Here is a 12,439-nt window from a genome sequence, read left to right on the forward strand (position 1 = left end):
TATCTGGAGAAAATGAAAACACTATTCAAAAAGATATGCACCTGTGTATTAACTGCAGCATTGTTTACAATAGCCAAGATATGGAAATTGCCTAAGTTAACTGTTGATGGATGAATGGATAAAGAGGACAATGAAGTAACAAAAAATGAAATCTTGCCATTTGAGACAACATGGGTGGAACTTGAGAACATTATGATAAATGAAATAAGTTAGACAAAGACATATACCATATGATTTTACTTACATATGGAATCAAGAAACAAATGAAAAAAAAACAAACAAACAAAAAAGAAAAATGTAATGCACCACTATTATACCATGGTGACTATAGTTAATAATATTGCATTACAAATCTGTAAGTAAATTGCTACGAAAGTAAATCTTAAAAATTCTGGGGTAAATATGTAACCTTGCATAGTGACAAAGGGGCTTCCCAGCTGGCACTAGTGCTAAAGAACCCACCTGCCAATGCAAGAGATGCAAGAGATGCAGCTTCCATCCCTGGGTCGGGAAGATCCACTGAAAGAGGGCATGGCAATCCACTCCAATATTTTTGCCTGAAAAAACCCACGGACAGAGGGGCCTGGCAAGCTACAGTCCATAGGATTGCAGAGTCAGACATGACTGAAGTGATTTAACATGCACGCATAGTGACAAATAGTAATTAGACTTACTGTGATCATTTTGCAACATATACAAATATCAAATCAGTATGTTGTGCAACTGAAAATACTATAATGTTGCTGTCAATTGTGCTTCAATTAAAAATCATAACAATAAAATTAAAAAAATAAAATAACATAAAAGTAGTTTCCAGTGTGTCAGGAAATGAGTTTATTTTAAAACAAATCTAGTAGTAGAGGACTCTTGCTACCAACCCCCATTTAGTAGATAACTAATTATACGTAAGACACATTTCCATGGAGAACTCAGTCCCCAAAGAACTTTGTTTGCTAACTCATCTGAGATAAGCATAAATGAGCTGTTTGTAAAGAATGCCCAAGAGTCTTAGGAATATAATACAAAAAGCATACCTGCAAAGCATTCTTCATATTATCTACTACTGTCTTCCTATTCTGGGCTTTTTTCCTTTTTGGCAGCATTGTGTCACATGAAAAATTCACACTTCTGAAGGTAATTCTTAGACACTCATTGGCATACTATAGTTTCTCTGTCCTTATCTGAAAGTCTGAAAATTCGTGTGTGCCTCCATAATTCCTTTTTATTAAATTATAGTTATCAAAATAAGGTGAGTAAAAAGACACTTGTTTTAAAGACTACCCATCTTAGGGAAAGTTGGAATGTGTTTACTTCAAAGTAACTAATATATGTAGGAAAAGCAGAGAGCATTTCATTTCCAGGCGCTTTCTCTAAACTTCGGAAATATATTGTTTAATGCCTATAGAAAGCAACTAGATTTATCTTTGAAATCAAACTCAGTCTTTGACTTAAACCAACCTTAAAATCATGTAAATTTTAATAAATACTAATCTGACAGATATTAAACACCTGAGTGAAGTATGTAGCTTTCATTCAATCATGTGAGCATTTTTAATATGTAGTCAGAACTTGATAGATTGACTTGTCCACATGTTTCATCCAGATGCTTTGATATCAGATAAATTTTCCTTTCTTCTACAATCTTTCCCTATATATAAACTTAAAAATCACTATAAATATAAAGAAAATAATGTGGTGTACAAATGATACATAAATAAGACACACCAGAATGAAAACTTTAGTGGAGATTTAAAGGAGAAGTCAAAAGGAATAGATTGGTACTCTGGTAAAGTGACTTTGAACACTGGTTTAAACAGTGGAAGCTAAATAGATCCCTATTTATCTCCAAGTGAAATTAGTGACGAAAAATCACTGAAAGTAGATCAAAAAGTAGGCTAAAAATTCTTGGAATATAAGAATTAAAAATAATGAAATATTATGAGAATGATACAAAAAGGATTAGTTACCTAAGAAAGAATTACACAGTGTAAATATACATCAAAAGAGAATCGCATTATTTAGGACACTTTTTGTAGAATCTCCAGGGAAATATATGGAGAAATGAAGGAGGCTCTGGGATGATCACCATTCACAAACAAAACTGCACTTGCTAAGGTGAATAATATATATAAAATTCCAAATAATGCAGATTTAATACAATTGATGAGATTATACTTGGCTGAACACTGTCATGAGAGTCAGAAAAAATTATGCAAGAATTTTTGGAGGATCAAGACTAAAATTACTCTTTTAAAAAAAATTGAAAGATGAACCATGGTAAAAAAATAAAAAAGGTAAGTATAACAATGTTAACCAAATAGACAATAGATGTCATATGGTGCAATTATTTTAATGTGGGCAATTGCCTTTTTTAATATTTATTTTAACAGCTAAATTAATTCACATCATGCTTTTGTTTCATATATATCTACACAAAGAACTTTTACCATAAAGAGAACTTAGGTCAAGATATATTCCTACATTTGAAATGTTCTTTTAATACCTTAAATAATGTCAGAGTTGAATAAGTTGTAGCAAACATATTCACTTAGAAAATATCTCTGCATGTGCTTTCTTTGGAATCTTAAAACTCTAAATTTACAGTCTTATTATCTCACTATCTCATTTAAAGAATTAATTACTTTTTGATATTTAGAACCTCAATAAGAATGATTGGTTAACAACATCTTAAAATATGAGTACTAAAACTTCCTTTGTTATAGGGTTTGGGGCTAGGTACTAAAGATTAAATGGGTGCAAAGTGCTTACTGTAGTGTTTGGTGCATAGAACCCTTTCAGGATGAGTTGAAATTATTATTTTATTACTATATTATACACATCTGATCTAGAGTTAGTGTGTAAACAAAGGGCCATATTCACATCTTGGCCCTGAGTAGCTCTGTGTGACAGCTCACAAGATGGCTTTGAGGATTCGATGAAATAAAGTATGGGAAATCTATGCTTTGCAAGTATAATTCTGTTTCCCTTGAATCAATAATTTATTGGCAGAGTAACTTGGAATTTTGTCACTGGTATACACTACCTCAACTTCCTATCTGATTATTTTTCATCTTACGGAAGATAATAGATTTCATGAAACACAATGTAACACTAAACAGGAAAAAAAGGATAAACAAAAATTCACTTACTTTTTAAATTTTCTCAAAAACTGCTTTACTCAGCTAGTTGATTTTGTTGTTGCACGTGCCTCATAGCTTAAAAAAATAAAAAAGAGAGAGAGAGGGAGAAGTTCCTTGGTGATCTAGTGGTTATAGCGCTTAGGATAAGGCATTTTCACTGCTGTGGTCCAGGTTCAATCCCTGTTGGGGGAACGGAGATCTCCCAAGTTGCACAGCACAGCCAAAACCTTTAAGAAATGGAGGGCATCATGTCGTGAGTATATGAAGTACTTTATGCCTATGAATAATGTCTCCAGTCCTGAACTGGAATAAAGAATTTCCTCCAGACATCAATTCTCTGGCCTTAAAGGATGTTTGTAGTTATATGCAATTAAGTGAATCATTGATAACCATCCAAACTCTGATAAAAACAGGATAAGTCCACTCACCGAAGAAAAATTAATACAAGATAGATAATTAAAATTTAACATGAAAAATCAAATGCCCAGTTTGAACTAAGTAGCTATGCAAGAAAATTTACATTCAAAAACAAATTTTTAAGTATGGAAAAACACTACATAGCAAAATTCTCTCATTATATACTTCAGGAAATTGACATGCTTAAATTTCTTGCTCAATTCTAAATTACTAAGACGGATTTGAATAAAACAAGCCTTCTCAGTTCCCATGAAGTGAAGTGAAGTAAAAGTCAGTCAGTTGTATCTGACTCTTTGCGACCCCATGGACTATATAGTCCATGGAATTCTCCAGGCCAGGATACTGGAGTGGGTAGCCTTTCCCTTTTCCAGGGGATCTTCCCAGCCCAGGGATTGAACCCCCGTCTCTCGCATTGCAGGTGGATTCTTTACCAGCTGAGCCAAGAGGGAAGCAAGCCCAGTTCCCATGCTGCTGCTGCTGAGTTGCTTCAGTCGTGTCCGACTCTGTGCGACCCCATAGACGGCAGCCCACCAGGCTCCCCCGTCCCTGGGATTCCCCAGGCAAGAACACTGGAGTGGGTTGCCATTTCCTTCTCCAATGCATGAAAGTGAAAAGTGAAAGTGAAGTCGCTCAGTCGTGTCCGACTCTTAGCGACCCCATGGACTGCAGCCCACCAGGCTCCTCCATCCATGGGATTCTCCAGGCAAGAGTACTCGAGTGGGGTGCCATGGCCTTCTCCGCCAGTTCCCATGGGAAAGATATAATTATTCAACGATAATAACATATCTGAATCTGAATAAGGTTATCTTTTTTAGCTTTTTAATTTATACTATAGATGATTTACAAGGTTGTGTTAGTTTCTACTCTACAGCAAGGTGATTCAGTTACACATATTCACATATCTATTCTTTTTCAAATGCTTTTTTTTGTTTAGGTTGTTACATAATATTGAGCAGAGTTCCCTGTGCTAAAACAGTAGGTCCTTGTTGAATATCCATTTTAAATACAGCTGTATGTACATGTCAACCCCCAATTCCCTAACTATCCCTTCCACCAACTCTTCCCTCCCTGGTAACCATAAATTCTGAACAAGGCTATCCTGATAATGCTTCCTAGGTTGTCTCTGGTCTGGTCTTCTCCTATATCTATGTCAATGCTTTTAATCTTTTCAATATTTCAATAATGCCTTGCAGCAGTGTTTCTGATAATGACCCATCTGACTCCTGGACTCCATGCCACATCTACTCTATCAGACACCTGGAGATAGGAATCATGTTAACAGTCTCTTCAGCTAAAATTTTCACAAGCAAAGTATGAAAATCATTACTTTGGAGTTTCGGAACAACAGTCACTTATTTAATCCTCACCAGAGCCCAAAGACAGTTATTCCCATATTTAATAAACAGAGTAGGAAACTGACCTTCAGCGAGGTTATTTGTTTAAGGTAGTTGCCTTTATTTTGTAGAGTCATGAAAAGTAATTAAGTCACCTGATGTCACATTCATTTAATTATCTCCCTTCCCAAGTTACTGTACCCAATCTCTTATGACTACATACATAATTGTGCACACTGCATAACTGTGCTTTGTCATTTCTCAAAATATTTCTATCTTTCCTGCCATTTCCCTACTATAGGTGAAACAAATTAAAGATAATGGAACTAATTAACAAAAGCCATCCTGAAGAGTTTATTCTACTAGGCTTTGCTGACCGTCCTTGGCTAGAGCTTCCTCTATTCATTATTCTGCTTATAACATACCCCATGGCTATGATGGGAAACATAGCCATCATTCTGGTGTCCAAGTTAGACACCCGTCTGCACAGCCCCATGTATTTCTTCCTCACCAACCTCTCCTTTTTGGACATGTGCTACACCACAAGCATTGTCCCTCAGATGCTCTTTAACCTGGGAACGTCTAAGAAGACAATCAGCTATGTGGGGTGTGCAGTTCAGCTTTATTTCTTCCACATAATGGGGGGCACAGAATGTCTGCTTTTGGCTGTTATGTCTTTTGATCGCTACGTGGCCATCTGCAAGCCTCTACACTGCACCCTCATCATGAATCAGCGCGTCTGTATCTTATTAGTGGCCACCGTGTGGCTGAGTGGAATGACCTATGCTGTCTCAGAGGCCACTGTCACCTTACAGTTACCACTGTGTGGTCACAATACCCTGGATCACTTAGTATGTGAGATTCCTGTTCTGATAAAGACTGCCTGTGGCGAAAAGGGTGCTAATGAGCTCACACTCTCAGTGGTATGCATTTTTTTCTTAGCTGTGCCACTGTGCTTAATTCTTATTTCCTATGCTTGCATTGGACATGTTGTATTTAAGATTAGATCTTTGGAGGGAAGGAAAAAAGCTTTTGGGACATGTTCCTCCCATCTCATAGTAGTTTTCTTATTTTATGGTCCAGCCATTAGCATGTACCTTCAGCCCGCCTCTTCCATCTCAAGAGACCAGCCCAAGTTCATGGCTCTCTTCTATGGAGTAGTGACTCCTACACTCAACCCTTTCATCTACACTCTGAGGAATAAAGATGTAAAGGGGGCACTGGGCAACCTCATGAGGAGTGTATTCACTTGCAAGTAAGAGTTAGCAGACATCAAATGAAACTATTTAACCATTGAGGTAGGTTTTATAGAGGTTTCTTTAGTAACTCATTCTAGCCTCATATGTCCACAGATCATGTGATGTTCTTTTTGCAAAATATGTCATGTTCTTCATATTCCTAGACAATGGTAATTCTTGGCTTATACTCACCAGTAAGGGCATTCTGTGGAAATGTATTAGAAAATCATTCTATTTTGGTTGATACATACTGAAATAGTAGTTGTAAACATTAAACAAATGTACTATGAATTACAATAAAAACTAATTATTTCAAGTGAATCGTAAAATACCATGACAAGCATTCATCAGTGAACTCCCTATGACCATGGCACCTAAGAAACATTTCATCACTCTCTGCAAGACTGGGCACATCTAAGTGGTCAGCATGGTGCCACTGTGCATGCAGTATGAGGCTGTCTACACCTTAGACCAACTATGAGTATCACAAGTTTATCAACCTCCATTTATCTAGAAAGAAAGTGAAGTCGCGTAGTCGTGTCCAACTATTTGCAATCCCATGGACTGTAGCCTATCAGGCTCCTCCATTCGTGGGATTTTCCAGGCAAGAGTACTGGAGTGGGTTGCCATTTCCTTCTCCAGGGGTTCTTCCCAAACCAGGGATCGAACCCGGGTCTCCCACATTGCAGGCAGACGTTTTACCATCTGAGCCACCAGGGAATCCTGCTACTAATTCTTTAACAACACATTGTTACTCTAACAAACAAGGTTGCAATGTTTTGTATTTTTAGCCAATGAATGTATCATTAAATACTAAAATGAATAAAATATATGGACAAAATGTGTGGATTTCTTAATGTTCTTCATATATATCAAAAAACCATCATATATATCAAAGCCTTCTGAATCCATGACAGAACAAGAAAGCAATATTAATAATGAATTACAACATGGAAACATTTTCATGCATAATGGGAACAGCCAGGAATGTTTTTTGAAACTGTGTAAGAATCAGGATGAAAAAGAAAAAACTTTGCATTTCTAGACTGGAAAGTAACTTGATTACTTTAACAATGTGAGTATAGTTTTGATGCTTAGAATCTGTATCAATAAAAGTTGAAACTGTTAAAATTAGTTCTAAGATTCCTATCCAACTTCAAACTCTGTCATAAAATCTCACATTTTTTATTATTTTTTGGAGTTTTTTTTTTATTTTATTTTATTTTTAAACTTTACATAATTGTATTAGTTTTGCCAAATATCAAAATGAATCCACCACAGGTATACATGTGTTCCCCATCCTGAGCCCTCCTCCCTCCTCCCTCCCCATCCCATCCTTCTGGGTAGTCCCAGTGCACTAGCCCCAAGCATCCAGTATCGTGCATCGAACCTGGACTGGCATCTCGTTTCATACATGATATTTTACATGTTTCAATGCCATTCTCCCAAATCTTCCCACCCTCTCCCTCTCCCACAGAGTCCATAAGATTGTTCTATACATCACTGTCTCTTTTGCTGTCTCGTACACAGGGTTATTGTTACCATCTTTCTAAATTCCATATATATGTGTTAGCATACTGTATTGGTGTTTTTCTATAAATTTATTTATTTTAATTGGAGGCTAATTACTTTACAATATTGTAGTGGTTTTGCCATATATGGACATGGATCTGCCACGGGTGTACATGTGTTCCCCATCCTGAACTCCCCCTCCCACCTTCCTCCCCATACCATCCCTCTGGGTCATCCCAGTGCATCAGCCCCAAGCACCCTGTCTCATGCATCAGACCTGGACTGGGGATTCATTTCACATATGATAATATACATGTTTCAAAGCCATTCTCCGAAATCAACCCACCCTCTCACTCACCCATAGAGTCCAAAAGACTGTTCTATACATCTGTATCTCTTTTGCTGTCTTGCATATAGGATTATCATTACCATCTTTCTAGATTCGATATAAATGCATTAGTATATTGTATTATTCCAGTTGAGCTATTTCAAATTCTGAAAGATGATGCTGTGAAAGTGCTGCACTCAATATGCCAGCAAATTTGGAAAACTCGGCAGTGGCCACGGGACTGGAAAAGGTCCGTTTTCATTCCAATCCCAAAGAAAGGCAATGCCAAACAGTGCTCAAACTACCGCACAATTGCACTCATCGCACATGCTAGTAAAGTAATGCTCAAAATTCTCCAAGCCAGGCTTCAGCAATACGTGAACCATGAACTTCCTGATGTTAAAGCTGGTTTTAGAAAAGGCAGAGGAACCAGAGATCACATTGCCAACATCCGCTGGATCATGGAAAAAGCAAAAGAGTTCCAGAAAAACATCTATTTCTGCTTTATTGACTATGCCAAAGCCTTTGACTGTGTGGATCACAATAGACTGTGGAAAATTCTGAAAGAGATGGGAATACCAGACCACCTGACCTGCCTCTTGAGAAATCTGTATGCAGGTCAGGAAGCAACAGTTAGAACTGGACATGGAGCAACAGACTGGTTCCAAATAGGAAAAGGAGTACATCAAGGCTGTTTATTGTCACTCTGCTTATTTAACTTATATGCAGAGTACATCATGAGAAATGCTGGACTGGAAGAAGCACAAGCTGGAATCAAGATTGCTGGGAGAAATATCAATAACCTCAGATATGCAGATGATACCACCCTCATGGCAGAAAGTGAAGAGAAACTAAAAAGCCTCTTGATGAAAGTGAAAGTGGAGAGTGAAAAAGTTTGCTTAAACTCAACATTCAGAAAACGAAGATCATGGTATCCAGTTTCATCACGTCATGGGAAATAGATGGGGAAACAGTGGAAACAGGGTCAGACTTTATTTTTCTGGGCTCCAAAATCACTGCAGATGGTGACTGCAGCCATGAAATTAAAAGGCACTTACGCCTTGGAAGGAAAGTTATGGCCAACCTAGATAGCATATTCAAAAGCAGAGACATTACTTTGCCAACAAAGGTCCATCTAGTCAAGGCTATGGCTTTTCCTGTAGTCATGTATGGATGTGAGAGTTGGACTATGAAGAAGGCTGAGCGCCAAAGAATTGATGCTTTTGAACTGTGGTGTTGGAGAAGACTCTTGAGAATCCCTTGGACTGTAAGGAGATCCAACCAGTCCTTTCTGAAGGAGATCAGCCCTGGGATTTCTTTGGAAGGAATGATGCTAAAGCTGAAATTCCAGTACTTTGGCCACCTCATGCAAAGAGTTGACTCATTGGAAAAGACTCTGATGCTGGGAGGGATTGGGGGCAGGAGGAGAAGGGGACGACAGAGGATGAGATGGCTGGATGGCATCACTGACTCGATGGACGTGAGTCTGAGTGAACTCCGGGAGTTGGTGATGGACAGGGAGGCCTGGTGTGCTGCGATTCATGGGGTCGCAAAGAGTTGGACACGACTGAGCGACTGAACTGAACTGAACACTGTATTGGTGTTTTTCTTTCTGGCTTATTTCACTCTGTATAATAGGCTCCAGTTTCATCCACCTCATTAGAACTGATTCTAATGTATTCTTTTTAATGGCTGTTTAATACTCCATTGTGTATATGTACCATGGCTTTCTTTAATTTTTTTTTATTTTTAAATTTTACAATATTGTATTGGTTTTGCCAAATATTGAAATGAATCTGCCACAGGTATATATGTGTTCCCCATCCTGAACCCTCCTCCCTGCTCCATCCCCATACCATCCCTTTGGGTCATCCCAGTGCACCAGCCCCAAGCATCCATAATCGTTCATCGAACCTGGACTGGTGACTCATTCTATATATGATATTATACATGTTTCAATGTCATTCTCCCAAATCTTCCCACCCTCTCCCTCTCTCATAGAGTCCATAAGACTGTTCTATACATCAGTGACTCTTTTGCTGTCTCGTACACAGGGTTATTGTTACCATCTTTCTAAATTCCATATATATGCGTTAGTATACTGTATTGGTGTTTTTCTTTCTGACTTACTTCACTCTGTATAATAGGCTCCAGTTTCATCCACCTCATTAGAACTGATTCAAATGTATTCTTTTTAATGGCTGAGTAATACTCCATTGTCTATATGTACCACTGCTTTCTTATCCATTCATCTGCTGATGGACATCTAGGTTGCTTCCATGTCCTGGCTATTATAAACAGTGCTGCGATGAACATTGGGGTACACGTGTCTCTTTCCCTTCTGGTTTCCTCAGTGTGTATGCCCAGCAGTGGGATTGCTGGATCATAAGGCAGTTCTATTTCCAGTTTTTTAAGGAATCTCCACACTGTTCTCCATAGTGGCTGTACTAGTTTGCATTCCCACCAACAGTGTAAGAGGGTTCCCTTTTCTCCACACCCTCTCCAGCATTTATTGCTTGTAGACTTTTGGATCACAGCCATTCTGACTGGCATGAAATGGTACCTCACTGTGGTTTTGATTTGCATTTCTCTGATAATGAGTGATGTTGAGCATCTTTTCATGTGCTTGTTAGCCATCTGTATGTCTTCTTTGGAGAAATGTCTATTTAGTTCTTTGGCCCATTTTTTGATAGGGTCATTTATTTTTCTGGAATTGAGCTTCAGGGGTTACTTGTGTATTTTTGAGATTAATTCTTTGTCAGTTGCTTCATTTGTTATTATTTTCTCCCATTCTGAGGGCTGTCTTTTCACCTTGCTTATAGTTTCCTTTGTTGTGCAGAAGCTTTTAAGTTTAATTAGGTCCCATTTGTTTATTTTTGCTTTTATTTCCATTACTCTGGGAGGTGGGTCATAGAGGATTTTGCTGTGATGTATGTTGGAGAGTGTTTTGCCTATGTTTTCCTCTAAGAGTTTTATAGTTTCTGGCCTTACATTTAGATCTTTAATCCATTTTGAGTTTATTTTTGTGTATGGCATTAGAAAGTGGTCTAGTTTCATTCTTTTACAAGTGGTTGACCAGTTTTCCCAGCACCACTTGTTAAAGAGATTGTCTTTAATCCATTGTATATTCTTGCCTCTTTTGTCATAGATAAGGTGTCCATATGTGTGTGCATTTATCTCTGGGCTTTCTATTTTGTTCCATTGATCTATATTTCTGTCTTTTTGTCAGTACCATATTGTCTTGATGACTATAGCTTTGTAGTAGAGCCTGAATTCAGACAGGTTGATTCCCCCAGTTCCATTCTTCTTTCTCAAGATTGCTTTGGCTATTCAAGGTTTTTGTATTTCCATACAAATTGTGAAATTATTTGTTCTAGTTCTGTGAAAAATCTCACATTTTTTAAAGCAACTTAAAGGATTTTACATATATTTGGTGTTTAACTAATATGGTGAGAAATCAACATAATGTTGTATAGTGAAAAATTAACAGGTAAGAATAACAAGAGTGAACTGGACTTTTCTGACATGTCTTTTGGTCTAGCAAATCAAGATTTAAGCAAAGTATTGGATGATAAAGTATATGCTTTCTTGAACAAGGTTTTACTTGAGCCCTCCAAGTATCTCTTGCAGGAATGGGGTTTTGATTCTAAACACAATTTTTCCCCTCCTACCATAGTCTTGGGGCTTCTTCTCCTTTGCCCCTGGAGATGGGGTATCTTTTTTTGGTGGGATCCAACATTCTTCTGTCAATGACTGTTCAGCAATGAGTTACAATTTTGGAATTCTTGCAAAAGATGGCCACTTGTCCTTCTACTCTACCATCTCAGTAACTCAGTATTCTTGCCTTGAAAACCCCATGAACAGTATGAAAGGCAAAAAGATATGATACTGAAAGAAACTCCCCAGGTCGGTAGGTGCCCAATATGCTACTGGAGAAGAGTGGAGAAATAGCTCCAGAAAGAATAAAGAGACAGAGGCAAAGCAAAGAGAAAAAAAAAAGCCCAGTTGTGAATGTGACGAGTGATGGAAGTAAAGTCTGATGCTGTAATGAATAATATTGCATAGGAGCCTGGAATGTTAGGTCCATGAATCAAGGTAAATTAAAAGTGGTCAACAGGAGAAGGCAAGAGTGAACACTGACATTTTAGGAATCAGTGAACTAAAATGAACCAGAATGGATGAATTTAATCCAGATGACCATTATATCTACTACTGTGTGCAAGAACCCCTTAGAAGAAATGAAGTGGCCATCACAGACCACAGAAGAGTCAAAAGCGCAGTGCTTGGGTGAAATCTCAAAAACGACAGAATACTCTCTGTTCATTTCCAAGGCAAACTATTCAGTGTCACAGTAATCCAAGTCTATGCCCAACCACTAATCTAAAGAAGCTGACATTGAACAGATCTATGAAGATCTATAAGACCTTCTAGAGCTAACACCAAAAAAAAAAAAAAAAATGTACTTTTCAT

General features: G+C 37.8%; 1 protein-coding gene across 1 annotated transcript; it reads left to right on the forward strand.

Annotated features, from left to right (window-relative positions):
* The first annotated feature begins 5,211 nt into the window (after nt 1-5,211).
* On the forward strand, nt 5,212-6,150 carry LOC147347250 (olfactory receptor 2B6-like). The gene has a single exon (XM_086370542.1). The coding sequence runs from the start codon at nt 5,212-5,214 to the stop codon at nt 6,148-6,150; it is 939 nt and encodes a 312-aa protein (XP_086226668.1).
* The last annotated feature ends 6,289 nt before the right edge of the window (nt 6,151-12,439 follow it).

Source organism: Bos grunniens, chromosome 23 (genome assembly GCF_055505025.1).
Source record: "Bos grunniens cultivar Pamir isolate PY7600 chromosome 23, Bosgru_T2T1.0, whole genome shotgun sequence".
NCBI lineage: Eukaryota > Metazoa > Chordata > Mammalia > Artiodactyla > Bovidae > Bos > Bos grunniens.

Bases quoted from the DNA above. Each gene is read 5' to 3' on its own strand.
- LOC147347250 (XM_086370542.1), top strand. From the start codon at position 5,212: ATGGAACTAATTAACAAAAGCCATCCTGAAGAGTTTATTCTACTAGGC.